At 45.3% G+C, this 17,889-nt stretch overlaps 1 protein-coding gene across 1 annotated transcript in view; it reads right to left on the bottom strand.

Moving 5' to 3' along the window:
- The window catches only part of CELF4 (CUGBP Elav-like family member 4), a 748,518-nt gene that overhangs the window by 623,027 nt on the left and 107,602 nt on the right, over window positions 1-17,889 (bottom strand). The window contains exon 2 of the mRNA XM_056848895.1: window positions 13,814-13,896. Coding sequence (XP_056704873.1) covers window positions 13,814-13,896 — 83 coding nt within the window. The remainder of the gene's footprint in view (window positions 1-13,813; window positions 13,897-17,889) is intronic.

Genomic DNA, 17,889 nt, shown 5'->3' with positions numbered 1-17,889 from the left:
CAATTTAACTATGCACTGTGTGAAGAAATACTTCCTTTTATCTGTTTTGAATCTCTCACCCTCCAGCTTCAGCAGATGACCCCGCATTCTGGTATTATGAGACTGCATCACAGGCCCAAGTTTGATTCCGAGCTGCAGGTTTGTTTGTTTTTAAAGAGGGACATTGCAGGATTGGGTAAGAATTCAACCTTAAGCCCTGGTGAGCTGACTGACCTAGCTGGAATATTAACATATGGAAACTTGATATTCTGAACTGACTACTACCAGCTCACAAAGGCCCTGGCCTGGATGGCCCAGGCTACCTGGATCTTACTGGATCTCGGAAGCTAAGCAGGGTTGGCCCTGATTAGTAATTGGATGGGAGACCACCAGGGAAGTGCAGAATCACAGGGCAAAGGCAGGCAAAGGCAAACAACAAAATGGTTACCAGATAAATACATCCAAGGTACAGGAGGTGCTCATGTTGACAGTGGTGGCTCCATTGATTGGCGTGCACCTGGATGGATAACAAGGTTTCACACAGGGGCCAACCAGGTGCCTCCAGGAAGCCCACAAACAAGACGAATGCAGCAGCATTATCCTGCCTGTGTTCCACAGCACCAGATACAATAGGCATTCTCCTCTGATCCTGGAGATAACAGGTATAAGAACATAAGAAAAGCCCTGCTGGATCTGACCAAGGACCATCAAGTCCAGCAGTCTGTTCACACAGTGACCAACCAGGTGCCTCTAGGAAGCCCCCAAGCAAGACGACTGCAGCAGCATTATCCTGCCTGTGTTCCACCGCACCTAATATAATAGGCATGCTCCTCTGATCCTGGAGAGAATAGGCATGCATCATTACTAGTATTCATTTGGAGTAGCAGCCATGGATAGCCCTCTCCTCCATGAACATGTCCACTCCCCTCTTCAAGCCTTCCAAGTTGGTGGCCATCACCACATCCTTGGGCAGGGAGTTCCACCATTTTACTATGCATTGTGTGAAGGTCATCACAACTCTGCAGGGGAGGCCAAGTGCAAAATACATGGGCCCTCTTTAAAACGAAAGACTTTGATTGCTGCACTTGCAAAAAAAGTTGTAAAAGCTACCCTGAAGAATTAAGAGGCTGAGTACACGCTAACTAACTCCCTCATAAATTCAGCTTTGGTTTCTGTTATCATATCAGTGTCTCCAGGGAACCTCATCCCTGTCACGAATTGCCCTTTATAATTTATTCAGCTCGTATTTGCCGGGTTCCTCGCTACTTATCATTCATCTTTACAGTTGTACATAAAATTAGATTGATCCGCCTCTGCCAGGCCCGTCAAGAAGAGAAAAGTTGTCACTGCATAACACATAAAGCAAATGAAAGCCCAATGACAGTCTTCTCTCGAGGAGCAAGGAAATTGTCCTTTGAGGACCAAATGAAAAAGGTGTTGAAAGAGGGGGAGAGATGGAAAGAGGTGGAGAAGAAGAAGAGTTGGTTTTTATATGCTGAGTTTCTCCACCACTTAAAGAAGAATCAAACCGGCTTACAATCACCTTCTTTTCCACTCCCCACAGCAGACACCCTGTGGGGTAGGTGGGGCTGAGAGAGCTGTGACTAGCTCAAGGTCACCCAGGTGGCTTCACGTGTGGGAGTGGGGAAACAAATCCAGTTCACCAGATTAGCCTCACGTGGAGGAGTGGGGAATCAAACCCGGCCCTCCAGATCAGAGTGCACTGCTCCAAACCACCGCTCTTAACCACTATACCACGCTAGAGGGGTGGTAACCTTGGTAATCAATAGCTAGGAACATTGGGAATTCTTAACCATGTTCCTAGGGTTGCCAGCTCTGGGTTGGAAAATACCTGGAGATTTGGGGGGCGGATCCTGAGGAGGGCAGAGCTTGGGGAGGTGAGGGACTTCAATGCCATAGAGTCCAATTGCCAAAACGGCCATTTTCTCCAGATGAACTGATCTCTATCGGCTGGAGATCAGTTGTAATAGCAGGGGATCTCCAGCTAGTACCTGGAGGTTTCCAACCCTACCTGTTCCCCTATTCAGAAACAAACTGCCATACAAAACCACTGCAAAGAATATTTAGAAAACCAGCATGGTCTCTGACTAGGACCTGGGAAACCCATGTTCATTCAGGTCAGACAGAGTAACTTAAGACTGAGCAAATGTTCCTTATTTCATTTTAATTTATAATTTTGACAACCTTAAAAAAAAAAAAAAAAACAGGTGACACAGGCCACATTAGTTACTGTAACAGTGTCACTCTCCTGTAGCCAGAAAACTAAGAACATCAGAAAAGCCCTGCTTGATCAGTAGGGTTGCCAGGTCCCTCTTTGCCACCGGCAGGATATTTTGGGGGTGGAGCCTGAAGAGGGTGGGGTTCGGGGAGGGGAGGGGCTTTAATGCCATAGAGTTCAATTGCCAAAGCGGCCTTTTTTCTCCAGGGGAACTGATCTCTATCAGCTGGAGATCAGCTGAATTAGCAGGAGATCTCCTGCTACTACCTGGCAGTTGGCAACCCTATTGATCAGACCAAAGCCCATCAAATCCAGCAGTCTGTTCGCACAGTGGCCAACCAGGTGCTTCTAGGAAGCCCACAAGCAAGTCGACTGCAGCAGCAGCATCCTGCCTGTGTTCCACAGCACCTAACAGGCATGCTCCTCTGATCCTGGAGAGAATAGATATAAGAACATAAGAAAAAGTCATGCTGGATCAGACCAAGGCCCATCAAGTCCAGCAGTCTGTTCACACAGTGCCAGCCATCACCACATCCTGGGGCAGGGAGTTCCACAATTTAACCATGCGTTGTGTGAAGAAATACTTCCTTTTATCAGTTTTGAATCTCTCACCATTCAGCAGATGACCCCACGTTCTAGTATTATAAGAGAGGGAGAAAACCTTCTCCCTGTCCACTCTCTCCAAACCATGCATCATTTTATGGACCTCTATTTTGTCTCCCTTTCACCGCCTTCTGTCCAAGCTAAACAGCCCTAAGGAAAGGGATGGGGAAATGACCAATGGCCTGGAGTGGAATGGACCTGCGACACTCAGGCAAAAAATCAGCTGTTACACAAACACACAGAGAGAGAAACCCCCACCTCTGCCCTAAAACCTTTACACTTGGCAGTGGCAACTCCCAAATTCTCTCAAGTGAAACGCAGAGAGTGAATTCTCTTTGCATTCCAGGAGTTGTTGCAATGAGCCCGGGAGCAGCCAATCTTCTTTACCTAGTGAAATGGAACTTCTAATGTTTACAAAAGAGATCAGACTCAGGTGTTCCATCTCAGACGGCCAGCTTTGAAATACTGTCAACTCCAGGGTTCAATTTCTCCCCCCCCCTTTCTTAAGTTAATGGGAAACAGCTTCCGACCTCCCCTGCCGTCAGCCCCCTCTCCTGTATTTCACATATTTGACTTATCGTTCGGCTATTTAAAAAAAGGAATCAAGAGGATCTTTTGAATCCTAGTGCCGATGTCCAAACACCTTGCAATCTGCTAAAGGTTTATTAGAATCATAGAGTTGGAAGGGACCCCCAGAGTCAGCTAGTCCAACCTTCTGCACAATGCAGGAAATTCACAACTGCCTCCCCCCACACACACACCCAGTGACCCCTACTCCATCCCCAGTAAATGGCCAAGGTGCCCTCCCTCTCATGATCTGCCTAAGGTCATAGAATCAGCATTGCTGACAGATGGCCATCTAGCCTCTGCTTAAAAACCTCCAGGGAAGGAGAGCTCACCACTTCCCAAGGAAGCCTGTTCCACTGAGGAACCGCTCTAATGGTTAGAAAAGTGTTCCTAATGTCTAGACGGAAACTCTTTTGATTTAATTTCAACCCATTGGTTCTGGTCCGACCTTCTGGAGCAACAGAAAACTACTCTGCACTCTCCTCTACATGACACCCCTTCAAGTACTTGAAGTTCTTATATTTTGGGTGCGGTGGAATACAGGCAGGATGGTGCTGCTGCAGTTGTCTTGTTTGTGGCTTCCTAGAGGCACCTGGTTGGCCACGGTGTGAACAGACTGCTGGACTTGATGGGCCTTGGTCTGATCCAGCAGGGCCTTTCTTATGTTCTAAGATGACTATCATATTACCTCTCAGTCTTCTCCTCTTCAGGCTAAACATACTTAGCTCTTCCATTGCTCCAGGCTCTCCCATCCCCATTTTCTCCTAAATCTCCTCAATATTTCTCCCCCCTCCTCTTCATTCAACACTTTCCATCTTTTTAAAGGAAAATTTACTTTAGGAACAAGGCAAAAATCCTCCCTGCAGAACAATTAGATGTGCTTTCCTTCAGAGAGAGAGAGAAAAGGGATGTCTTAAGGGTGTAGCAAATGGTTGGTATACATTCAGCAGATTGGTTTAACCAGTGGAGTATTTTACTCATTGGTTGCCAGCTGACCCAACTGCAGCTAACACGAGGAAGCCATGTCTTCTGAAAAGAGGGGGCATATAAGGAAGCTAGTCAAGAGGGTTCATATTAGTGACCCCTTCCCCCAGATTCCTGATCAGAGCTGCTCCCTGATGGGACACAGAACGGCATGGGCACTTCTCTATCACCATTACGCCTGCTTACATGCCAAATTTTATTTTTCTTTGGGAGGGGTTATTCTTTTGGGTATCATAACTATGCAAGTGCAGACAGCAATATGTGTAATACACCCATGAGGAGGAGCAGGAGAAGAAGGAGTAGAAGAGTTGGTTTTTATATGCTGACTTTCTCTACCACTTAAGGAAGACTCAAACCGGCTTACGATCACCTTCCCTTCCCCTCACCACAGCAGACACCTTGTGAGGTAGGTGGGGCTGAGAGAGTGTGACTAGCCCAAGGTCACCCAGCTGGCTTCGTGTGTAGGAGTGGCGGTACCAACCTGGTTCACCAGATTAGCGTCCACCACTCATGTGGAGGAGTGGGGAATCCAACCCGGTTCTCCAGATCAGAGTCCACTGCTCCAAACCACTGCTCTTAACCCTTACACCGCGCTGGCTCTCCTGGCCCCACCAAGTGACATTTATGCCATATCTGATCCTCGTAACAAATGAGTTCAACACCCCTGGAGTAAACCACCTTACAAGTAGGTTCGTTGGAATTTCCATGAGAATTAACTAGGCATATAGTGGAATCCTCATCATCATAAAAATAAAATAAAAAATTAGCAAGGTCTCAGCTATGTTTGGCCCCTCTCATATACCTGGGACACAATCAGGTTGTGCTGTGTTGTGGGAGTAATTGGCCTATCAGAAGCATTTGATGTCCTAGTGGGACGCCGGTATGATCTGCAATGGGGTGAAATATATAAAACCAGGCACTACGGCTGCCACCGAATTTCATCGGAAGAAAATCTTCAAGGTGCGATCGAAGGTTTCTGCTACAGTGAAACTGAGAAAATTCTGAGTGAAGGAAGAAGAGTCTCCTTCAGATCCGAGCCCCGTTTTTCTAAGCTCTGATTTGCGTCTCAAAGTGTGCCCGCTTGATGAAGGAAAGCCTTTCAATGAAGATCCAAGGTAATCATTTTAAAAAAATCAGAAGCAAGAAGTTATCTGTGTCCTTTGATGGACTTGTACCTGCTTTTTCCCAGTGTCATGGATGAAATATAGACCGAGTTAGAGAGGCCAGCTGAAAAGGACAGTGATACACAGAGGTGGATTTTGACAACACCGGCAAAGGAAAGCAAAACGAAAACGACGGCTGTGGCTTAGCTCTCCTTTCAGCTCAGCTCTCATTTCTGAAACACTAGCAAAATTCTCCCACATAACCCCTCTCTGGGCCTATCTACAGGATCAGAGTGTAAAGGATATCGTTGCACTCCCAAGCAAAGCCCAATTTTCATAACTTGGCAAGAAATCAAATGCAACGGTAAGACAACATTTCTACCCTGTCCTCTCCGAGGCATGGATTTTAATGGATCCTGACATCTGGAAAAGCACCTAAACTGCTGAAGTTAACAGTCTGCTAGCTTCTTTACTTCCCGCGTTTCTCCTTTGGGGTCTTAACAACGATCCGGTGAGGTAATGCAAAGAGGCAGCCCCCCTCCGCGGCATGTGACCTGCTCCCTCTGAGTCACAAAGAAAACGAGGAGGGGAAAAATATACCACCATGCTTATTAGACATGAGCTCAGTTTATTTGGATCATAAATAAAAGCTGATCTTGATAGTGTAATTACATTTCACAACATTATCCTCTGACATTAACCTCAGAAAGAGAAGAGGGGGAGAGGCGATAGTTGGCCTAGTTGTAATTTAGAATCCGAATGACTTATACTTTAAAAAAAAAAAAAAAAAAGCACATAATTATATTTCCCCCTGATTTCATTTCCCGTGGGAGCCAATTTGAGAGGATGAAGGGGAGGGGGCCGTAAATATCGAACCCCCTCCGCAGAAACATTTTCCTCACGTCTTCGCCGGCGTCACGGTCTAGATCGCATTTGCATTCCCTCTTAGATCAGGGGGATGAATGTGTGATATGGCAGTTTTCAGCCCAGCAGATTTACCCGGATCCTTGCACAAAGCACACGCAAACAAATCCCCTCCAAGGATGACTCAACTCAGGCGCCTTTCCCTCCCCCCAAAACGCTCCCCCTCTCCCTCCCTCAACCCAACTACTGCCTAATTTGTCTGAAAATGCCAGTGGTTGTCCCCCGTATGAAGGATTAGCACAGATTAAGGGGGAACGGTGTTAATTGTAGGTGGGGGAGCGAGAGCATAGCATCTCCTCAATCTGTTCTTGATTTCCCTGGTGTATGTCTGCCTCGTAATAAGCTTCCTTTAATCTGGGAGGCCCCTTGGTGAAATCAGCACCACGGACAGCAATATTGATTGCTTTTGAGAAACCATCACAGCTGCTCACCCAAATTACCTTTGATATGTGACCTTTAATGTAATTACCGCAACATCAAAGCATTTCTATAAATTATTAAAGGACTAATACACTTCATCATCCCCGCGATTCTATTATATGTAAAATACAAACAACCCGCCGGCAAACACCGTCGCGAGCGCGAACCAGAACACCACCGAAGTTGGCTTCGACATGCTTTGGAGGTAAGGAGAGACTGGGGAACTGTCCAAGTTTGTTTCACGCAAGAGGGCAAAGGGGGAACCAGAGAGTCGCGGGATGTTCTACCTGCAGCAAAAGATCTTCTTCACCTGTCTTCTCATCCACCCCAAATTAATAGACTTTATTAATTCTCCGTATACCTGAGCTCAGAAGCCTGGCAACGAACTCCACCAGCTGACTTTATACCCCCACACATCACTCGGAAATACGCGAAGCATATTCCTGTCACCTTACAAAGTGCATCCCGAAAATAATTGCCGTGAAATATACGTGCACAGCCCTGCCGTGGAACAGCACAGGGAGCTAGGAAGAAAGGGATCCTCACATGCACATAGGTTAAGGGGAAGGCAACACTATCCCTAAATAAGAACGTAAGAAAAGCCATGCTGGATCAGACCAAGGTCCATCAAGTGGACCTTGGTCTGTTCAGCAGTCTGTTCACACAGTGGCCAACCAGGTGCCTCTAGGAAGCCCACAAACAAGACGATAGCAGCAGCACCATCCCGCCTGTGTTCCACAGCACCTAATGTATTCGGCATGCTCCTCTGATCCTGGAGAGAATAGGTGTGCATCATGACTCGTATCCATTTTAACTAGTAGCCGTGAATACCCCTCTCTTCCATGAACATGTCAACTCCCCTCTTAAAGCCTTCCAAGTTGGCAGCCATTACCACATCCTGGTGCAGGGAGTTCCACAATTGAATTATGCGTTGTGTGAACAAATACTTCCTTTTATCAGTTTTGAACCTCCCACCCTCCAGCTTCAGCAGATGACCCCACGTTCTAGTATTATGAGAGAGGGTGGAAAGCTTCTCCCTGTCAACTCTCCCTGTCTTGTGCACTTGCATTTATAAACATGCTTAAAAAAAACTGATACTGAATTTGAGAAGAAGCAGTAAGCTTAAAGGAAAGGTGTTAGATTGCTTACAGGAGGAAGACCTTGAGTCCATGAGCCAGAGGAGGAATTGCTCTCTCTCTCTCTCTTCCCCCCATCCCTTTTTCATTCCTGGATTGTTAATTATATCCCTGCCTTTTCATTTCATTTTTTGCCACATAGTTGCTGTCAGGTCAAGAGAATGGGTTATATATAGGTCAGGAAAGACACCCGCATGCATATACAGCCCCCTCTTCCCTCCCACACATCCTGCTGACCTAAAGAATGCAGCTTCTTTTAAGGTGATGAACTATAGTTGATATTACCCCAGCATGTTATCAACCACAGTTTGGAACAGCCATAAATCTCAGATGCAGGCCCGCTATAAACAAGGGCCCGGGCCTTTCGTTTACCAAAAGTCAAGGGCTGCTTCCCATAAATAAGTAACAGCCTTTCGATTTAAGAGGGCCTCTTAGTTATTGATGGTAACTAACTACAGCCGTGCAGAAGGCGGGAAATTAGGTTTGCATCCAGGCAAGAAACGAGACTTCTACCCTTGTGGCAGAGAGTGCTTCTGAGCCTCCATCTCTAGACCGGCATCAGGAAGAAAAGGGGAAACTATCCATAGGGTAGCCAACCTCCAGGTGTGGCCTGGAGATCTCCCAGAACTGCAACTGATCTTCATATAACAGGGATCAGCTCCTCTGGAGAACATGGCATTTTTGGAAGGTGGGAACTACAGCAATTGTTGCCTGCTGAGGTCCGTCCCTTCCTGAAACCCCACCCTCATGTGTCCCCACCCCCAAATCTCCATTAATTTCCCAACCTGGGGTTGGCAGCCTAGCTAGTCATGACCCCAGCATTTATCACAGCCACAAAACCAGGACCACAGCGGGCCATTTCCCCAACTTCCACCACCAAACATGGTGTTCTTTGATGCACGGGAGGTGACCATCATGGAGGTCATGGAGACCTTCCTGAGGGTCTTCCAGCCACAATGTTTGCTGCTTTGGAAGAATCTGCTGTTAGTGTAAATGTGTAGACAAGAAGGGGGGCCATATTCGTGGGCTCTTTTTTGCGCATATACCAAGAAGAACAGTAGGACAATTAGCTGGTAGTACAGTAAAAAGGACTCCTTTTTTTTAGCCCAGGCAGATTCAGAACGCTCAACTGCAAAAGATGTTCCTTCACTTCTTTCTCTCCCACCCACCTGACACAATCTAGCCTGGTCACTCCCATTGCTGCCTCCAGGGTTCCATGCACATGTGCAATACAGAACCATTCTTCCCTCCATGAGATCATAACCCTGGCACTGCCATTCCCTGTTGTGCTTGCCGTGCTCAGTGGTCCCATACTGACATCTAGGAGAAAAAGTTGGATTCCAGGTCTGGAAACACTGAAGACCACCGACCCAACGGACTGTGGAACAAACAAGTTCTCTGTCCCAAGCTCCCACCTCAGCCAACACTTGGAAAAAGTTAACCAGTGCTTCAAAACAGGAAACAACTCAATAAAAAAGGCACTCCAAGAAGGAGGGATACAGGACTGGGGAGGGGGCTTAAGATTAATAGGACATGGTCCGTACCTGGGTTCCCAACTGCCTGCCAATCTACCGGGCTGCCCGCTGACCAACTGATGGTCAGAGGGTGGAAGCGGGAAGGGGAGAGCAATCCACCCCACATGAGTGTTCCCGGCTCATTACTGTCACTTCCAGGTTTACCCCGGAAGTTCTGCCATTGCGCGGGACGCTCTAGCCATAACCTCCAAAAACTCGTTGGTTTCCACCATGGACACATCAGAAACCCTTGTCCTAGGATGGGGTTGCCAACCTCCAGGAAGTACCGTGAGATCTCCCACTATTACAACTGATCTCCAGGCAATAGAGATCAGTTTACCTGGAGAAAATGTCCGCTTTGGCCATTGGACTCTATGGCACTGAACCCCTTCCCTCCCCAAACTCCACCCTCCTCAGGCTCCACCCCAAAAATCTCCAGGTATTTCCAAACCCGGAGCTGGAAACCCTATTCTAGGAGGAACTCTACACCATCCAGTGCACATATCCCCTCTAGCCAGCACCCATTTATCTAATTAGAGGGGCCGGATAGCTATCCCTTAAGCCATGATGCCCTCAACTCTTATACTGCTATCAAAGGTGATCTCACAAAAACATGTTTGTTTACCTCCACTTCATCACAAGATCCCAGAGAAATAAAGGAGAAAGCCAACTGTGTTCCCTTCCTTTCCCTCGATTTAACAGGCATCAGCTATTCATCTGCCATTTCACACTTTAAAACAGGGGGAGAGGAATAAAATTAATTTCTCCTTGACACTATAAAGAGAAAAGTTGCCACGTTTCCCACTGTGGTCTTTTCATACCCTCCATCCCGTTCAGATCCCATCATGTGAGGACTACTGTTACCATGCAGTGAGGGGGTAATACATTGATCTGAATCCACTTTCAGGGAAATAACCAAAATGAGACAAAGTTTCAGGAAATGGAAGCTACATGTTGAACTATGCAGAGGCAATCCCTGCCCTTCACGCCCCCTCCCCCAAGAAGGAAACTGAGCACCTTTAGAGAAAGTTGCTTTGGGAACTTGCTAATTTCCATGAGTCTAAATATGGATTCACAAGACTAGCCAGATGCATGCTCTGAATACCACACTCCTTTATTTTATGGGTTCGTCTCTAAGATGCGCTCCGTAAAACCTGCAATTTGCAACATCTCTATCTTAAGCATCAGCCTGCATTTTGCCTTTTTCTCTCTCTTCCCTTTACTTTGTTTCAGAACTTTCCCCGGATGTCCAAGTGACTGCAAGAGTTGAAAAGGTTATAGTCCCAGCTAGAAGACAGAGTGCTTCTGTCACTCAAAAGGTTTCCACTAACCAGGTAGGACCACCATCAATCAACAGGAGCTGGGTAAAGGTATTTGTCCCATGCAGAATATATTATAGGTTGAGCATCCTTTATCTGGACATCTGATATCTGGTCTGATCCAAAAATCTGCCTTTTTGAGCTGGCATGCCGGCATTACTCACAGGCCCTAAGCAGCAGCACACCAATTTGCTTTCTGATGGTTCAGTGTACACAAAATTATTAAAAATATTGTTTAAAATTACATTTAGGTGATGTGTATAAAGTGTATATAAAACATAAATGAATTTGGTGTTTAGACTTGGGTCCCGTCCCCAAGGTGTCCCTTTATGTATATCAATCAATCGACTTTTATTCATGTTTTAGTCACAGACCTGAACAATATTCAGATTAAAACCATACAAAATATACAACCCACAACACCCAGAATTACATGAATAAAAGTTTTAAAATGTTACGAACAGTCACATTTATACATATTATTGCCGATTTCCCCTAAAACATTGTTACTATGGCAACTTCAGAGCCTAATTTTCAACAAATTTCTTCCTTAACTTAGACACTAACATGATTTTTTTTTAAAAAGCCACGCTAAGCGTGATCTTAGAATTAACGTCTGCCATTAAAAATCTAACTTGGCCCTCAACTGTATCTAAAACATCTGGGATATGCTGGGTTAATTTAAAACGAATGGAGTTATGAAGTGGGCAACTGAACAAAATATGTGGGAGGTCCTCTGTTGAACCTGTGGAACAGGGACACAGCCTTAGATTATGGGGATTTTTAAAAATATCTGCCATGAGAATAAGCTGAAGGCACTGTTTGGAATTGTGAAGTTGTAAATGCTCTCCTTAACCCTGGGTCCAAGAGTTCTGTTAAATAAGTTGAAAAGAGCTTATTCCACTTGAATAAAGGATACCATGGGGAGAACTTGGACTTTTGTACCAGAAACGTATTATGTATACGCAAATATTCCAAAATACGGAAAGGTCCAAAATACGGGCCACTTCTGGTCCCAAGCAGTCCAGATAAGGATTACTGAACCTGTGTTTAAATAAACCATGCCCTTGAACAGTGTGTTGTTAGCAAGTCACAGAGGATAACAGCAGACTATAGGATGGCAGAAATGTGCCTTAGGACAGAAGTAGTCGAGAAAGTTTCTACATTAGCAGAAATGAGGAAGTACCAGGGACAAAGAGAATCTATAGTACCAAACTCAAATTATCCAGTTAGAAACAGGCAATTAAAAAATAATAATTTTGAGCAAATTTCCTGGTTTGTACAAAAATAATTGCAAATGTCACTACCCTTCGTTTTTTCCCCTTGGTTTTTTTTTTTATCATCATCCAAACCCATTCGGATAGCTTGCACAAAGTCATAGTTCTCAGCTTGTCAACCTTTTTCAATTCTGAGAATCTCCACCCCGAAAACAGCTTATTTATTCTGTGCTCTCAAATAGGGTTGCCATAGCAGGCTTTGCTTCCCAGGGTCAGATCTTCTCAAACTATCAAGCGGGCCTCAAGTCTCTAAACTAGAAAGACCACCCAATGGATCCACCCTTCGTTTTCGACTCTGCAACTTCGGAATGCGGACAGGTGAGACTTTGGAACGGAACTCAAAGTCACACAATACTTTGTGATATTGGAAGGAAATACTACTAGGAGACCATTTACTCCAGCTTGATGTTCGGCTCTGCCTTCCGCAGTATTAGAAGGAAAATTCAAAAAAGACCCCCCTTTCACAAAGGATCTATCCCTGCAACAGTGGTGAACCAGAAACAATGGTACATGTCCTTCTTAGGTGAAGTTACTATAAGGAGGATAGGGAGCAGATTCTTGGCCCTCTTTTGAGAAAGAGTACTGGTTATACTGAACCTGTTAGAGTTAACATCCTTCTTAAGGAAGAATTTTCTCAGGAAACAGAGTTAGTGGCCAAGTTTTGTAGAAAAGTATTCAATTTTTGGAAATCTAAATTGAAATGGAAAGTTGTTGATGGGATTGATGGTTAAAATTTACATTGTTGACCAGTTTTTAACCATTTTAAAGACAGCAATATTTTTGTATAGCGTTTCAACCAAAATGTGTTGTTGTTTTTTTAATACTGCCGGATGGGTAAGGAAATGTAACTGCAAAAAAAAAACCATGTTTGGTTTAAGGACCGTAATAAATCAAATCTGAAGTCACACGTTACCACTCCTCCCAGAGAGAAAAAGGTTTGCACTTCTCATTACCTTTCCTCTGAAATTTCCCATATATCCTGTTGGCTCTCTAAGTCAAGAAGTCCAACACCACCCCTTCCTGAGATGGACCACTAAAGCTTTCCTTGCTGCTTACAAGACCATCTTCCCATAGCTCACATCCCACACAGTCAGATTCTTCCCCCTCCAGAACATTTATTTTACTGGCTCTATCTAAAATTGCTCACAACAGGTCTTCTTGCTTGTTTGAAGAACTTCGGGATTTCTCTCCTATCCCTTCTCCAGTTCTTCCTTTTCTTGCCATCCCTTCACCCCTCAGCCGTTGCCGTTCTCAAACGCCACTCCAAGCTCACAAGGAACAGAACCAAACCCATTTGTCACCAGGGCGGTCTTTGATTGAGAATTCAATACCCAAGACTATTTTGCTGCTCGAAAGAAAGAAAGAAAGAAAGAAAGAAAGAAAGAAAGAAAGAAAGAAAGAAAGAAAGAAAGAAAGAAAGAAAGAAAGAAAGAAAGAAAGAAATGCTCATTCCTCCCCACCCCATGCCAATTTCACCAACACTCAAAGACTTCCAGACGCTGAATATCTCAACAAAAAGAATGCCGGCAAGATCCGGCCTCAGCACCATTCACCTTTGACCTCCCGTTTTGTGATTCCATCAAGCCACGGAGCAGAAGGAACGTGTCAATATTCAAAAGCTGAGCAAAGCAGGGCTGGCCCCCACTCCTCCAATGCAAACCATGAGTCTTCTGAGTGGCTCAGGGGTCCGTCGCTTTTACCACCAGCTTCCGAACAAAACCACATCACACATAAAATTCTGGACTCACCCCTGGCAGCGTCTTCTGTTCGTGCAGCGCGCTCTGGGCTTTGAGAGCAGACTCCCTTTCACAGTATGTTAAGAAGGCACAACCTGGAAGAGAAAAAAAGGAGGAGAACTTATGAACACAACGGCCCTACCAGGCAGCCATCCCGTCCTGTATCTAGGGTTGCCAGCTCAGGGATGGGAAATATCTGGCAATTTGGGGGGCAGAGCTTGAGGAGGGCGGGATTTGGAGAGGGAGGAACCTTAATACCATAGAGTCCAATTGCCTAAGCGGCCATTTTCTCCAGGGGAACTGATCTCTGCAACCTGGAGATACGGTTGCCAGCTCCGGGTTGGGAAATACCTGGAGATTTTGGGGGGGGTGGAGCCTGAGGAAGGTGGTGTTAGCATACGGGCCTGCCCCCCCTCCCGGACGGGATCTGGCAACCCGCTGTGCTGACACTTGACTACTCCGCTGGCCGCGCGCCCGCCCCAAACGCTACGGGACGGCCGCTGCACGCTCCGTCGTCACGGACTCGGCCGCTCCTGTGAGCGCCGTGCAGCTAGCAGCTAGGAAGCAGATACGGGAGCAGCCTCCGGTGAACCAGAGGGAAGCCATGTTGCAGTATAGGCTCTATTCCAGCTGCAGCCATGTCAGAAGAGTCAGAATGTCAGGAAGTCAGTGTCAAGCACCCCCCCCTTGCAACATCCACTGCTTAATGGGCCATCAGCAGCAGTCCAGATGAGTCATTCCTCCACATCAGCAGCAGCGGCCCCAGGACGTTTGCACAGATCGCTCCCATTGTTCCTGAATGTAAATCTCATCAGCAGAGAGATTCCAGCTCATCACGGGTGCTACAGTCATTGGCATTAGAATAGATTTCTAAATTCTCACTACTCCAACCCGGCAGCCACAGATTAATCCTTTTGTCATCTTTTGTCACCTGGGAACCTAGGAAGGGTGCAACCCCTCTCCCCGCCCCCAGAAAAACAGTATAACTGGGGGACCCCAAGCCCATTATGTCACCTTAGGTCTTTCCTGGCACCTTTGCCGTTACTCTGTTGGTTTGGTTTTGCACAGCCTAGCCACGCTCCCTCCCGTCTTGCTGGTCAAGTCTACGGGAACCCCTGCCCCCATCTCGGTCTTCCTTTTCAATCTGTTATTAGCCTACATGAAATTGGACAACACCTCGTCTAGATACAGTAAATATTTGATCAACGCTCTCCTGCCACATTGGCAAATGTCTCTGTACTACTCTGTTATTTCTTAGCCTCTCTGTATGTTTGTGTTGCACCATTTGAATGCTTGAAGACATAAACACTGTTTAATTTGGAATCCTTTGTCTGTCTTTATTCAAAGTCTCATTAAACGGATTCTGGTAGAGTTGAGTGCGATCTAGCTATATAAATACATAGTTACCGATTGCTAAGCTAATTTCCCCAATTAAAGAGCAATTCGGGTAACAGTGGGGTTTGGGGAGGGAGGGACCTTAATTCCTTAGTCCAATGGTCAAAGCAACCATTTTCTCCAGGGGATCTGATTTCTATCGCCCGGAGATCAGTTGTAATAGTGGGAGATCTCCAGCCACCACCTAGAGGCTGCCCACCCTACCTGTATCCCATTCTGAGCACAGTCACCCAAAAAGTTTTTTTTTAATTGGTGGAGTATTTATTCATTTATTCAAACTTATATGCCACCCTCCCCGGCAAAGCTGGGCTCAGGGCAGCTCACATGGTCATATAAAGACAATAAAAGGTACCATAAAATAACGCTAAAATGGTTCCCATAACATAAAACCAGCCCCATAAACATTCATAAATAAAATGGCGACACTAAATATATCAACACTAAATATATCAGATGGCCTTCCAATTGTAGCGTAAATAGGGCCTGCAACAGTCAGATCCCACCCATAATGTAATAAACAAGTTGAGGTGGGGGTAGGGTTGCCAGAACCCTCTTTGCCACTGGCGGGAGGTTTTTGGGGTGGATCCTGAGGAGGGCATGGTTTGGGAAGGGGAGGGACTTTAATGCCATAGAGTCCAATTGCTAAAGCTGCCATTTGCTTCTTTCCAGCTGATATTCAGAGATATGCTGCATTTGTACACAGAGGTTCCATTGAGCTTTTATAGCGGCTCAGTGGTAGAGCCTCTGCTTGGCATGCAGAAGGTCCCAGGTTCAATCCCGAGCATCTCCAGTTAAAATCATAGAGTTGGAAAGGACCACCAGGGTCATCTAGTCCAACCCCCTGCACAATGCGGCAAATTCACAACTACCTCCCCCACCCCCCCTTCCTCATGTCTAGATGGAAACTCTTTTGATTTAATTTCAACCCATTGGTTCTGGTCTGACCTTCTGTGGCAACAGAAAACAACTCAGCATCATCGTCTATATGACAGCCCTTCAAGTACTTGAAGAAGTTCAAAGGACCAAGTAGCGGGCGATGGGAAAGACCTCTGCTTGAGACCTTGGAGAGCCACTAAAAGTAGGAGTAGACAATAATAATTTATAATAATAATAGTTTAGATTTTTAGGCCACTCTATCCCAACAAATTGGGCTCAGAGCAGCTTACAACATTGTTATACTGTTAAAACAAAATATATAATTACACTAAAACATCAATTAAAATTAGCAGCAGCCTTCATTTATAGCAATGCTTCTTTATGGAAGAGTGGGGGAGACCCCTTCGGGACCCCATAAAATTGGACCCCTGACCCAATCTTCACCAAACTTCGGGGTTCATGCAAAGAGAGTCTTTTGAAGCTACCTTGAAAATTTGGCAACTCTATCTCCAAAAATGCCTCCCCCCAGAATGCATTAAAAAATTCCCATAGGGAAAGGCTACCTGGTACACACCTGAAGCCCACTTCTCAGCAGTGCACATAGCCAAGAAAACTCCTCAGGACTGGGACATTCTTGAGATATGGAGGAATGTAGGCTCAAGAACTTCATCAATCCTCAAGAAGTAAATCAGGAAGTGTACCCAAGACTGTTCCAAGAGGGAAGGAAGTTAGTGAACTCTTCCACTCCAGTTCAGAGTTACTCAGAGCAGAAAAGGCTCTGGGAAAGGCAAGAGGAAAGGGATTTGCACCTGTAGTTTGTGCCAGCTGGTGCCTTCCAGGCAAGGATTGGGACATTAACTCTTTTGCTTCCATACCTAAACTCCCTGTCCAACCCCAGCCCAGGCAGAGCAATAGAATGAGGGCACTTTCACACATCCTGAATAATGCACTTTCAATCTACTTTCAAGTCACTTTAACAATCGTTTGCAAGTGGATTTTGCCGTTTCACACAGTAAAAGCCAGCTGCAAAGTGCATTGAAAGTGGATTGAAAATGCATTATTTGGCATGTGTGAAAGCAGTGTGCACTTTCAACTGGTAGGCAGGTTTGCCAACTGCCTGGCAAAAAAGCACCCTGTCCCTTTAATAGAACTTTAATCGGTGGAAATGGAGAGCTGAAGCTTTATGTTAACAAAATCCCATTAAGTCTCTATTAAAGGGACAGAACAGTTTTTCCTCCAGGCTGTTGGCAATCCTATATACAAGTGTGGGACTGATTTAACAGGGAACACCCAGAAACACCCATCCCAACTCACAGCTGGAGGGTGCAACTAACCATCCTCGCTGTTTATTAGAAAATGTTAGAAACTTCTATATATTTTATTTACTAATTTGTTTGATATAAAAGGGTACAGAAAAAGAAAAGGAGGAATGGGGAACAGGGGTAAAGCATATTTCATTGTCCGGGCCCCAACTTAACCCAAACAGAAAAGGGAAAAAAACTAATATCAAAGCTTTCATCTAAAACACTTAAACTTCTTAAAACTCACTAAAATGTAATACATCCCCCAGACCTCAACGTAATTTAATCTAGAAGGAAACTAATACCCTAACTTCTATTGTTTAAGCTAAACATTTAAAACATCCTGAATCTCACTAAACATGTTCTTATAAGTCATTGGTATCTTAATGTGTAGAATAATTCTTTTGTCAAGTGAATAATAATCATAAAACAGTTGCCATTCCATCACAAATCCATCTATTGTTTTCTTGTTAATCAGGTGGGTTAGAATGTTAGAAACTTCAAAATATTTCACTT

The sequence above is a fragment of the Euleptes europaea genome, chromosome 4 (genome assembly GCF_029931775.1).
Source record: "Euleptes europaea isolate rEulEur1 chromosome 4, rEulEur1.hap1, whole genome shotgun sequence".
Taxonomy (NCBI): domain Eukaryota; kingdom Metazoa; phylum Chordata; class Lepidosauria; order Squamata; family Sphaerodactylidae; genus Euleptes; species Euleptes europaea.
The sequence above is the reverse complement of the archived record's forward strand: the minus strand, read 5'-3'. Positions and strand labels throughout refer to the sequence as shown.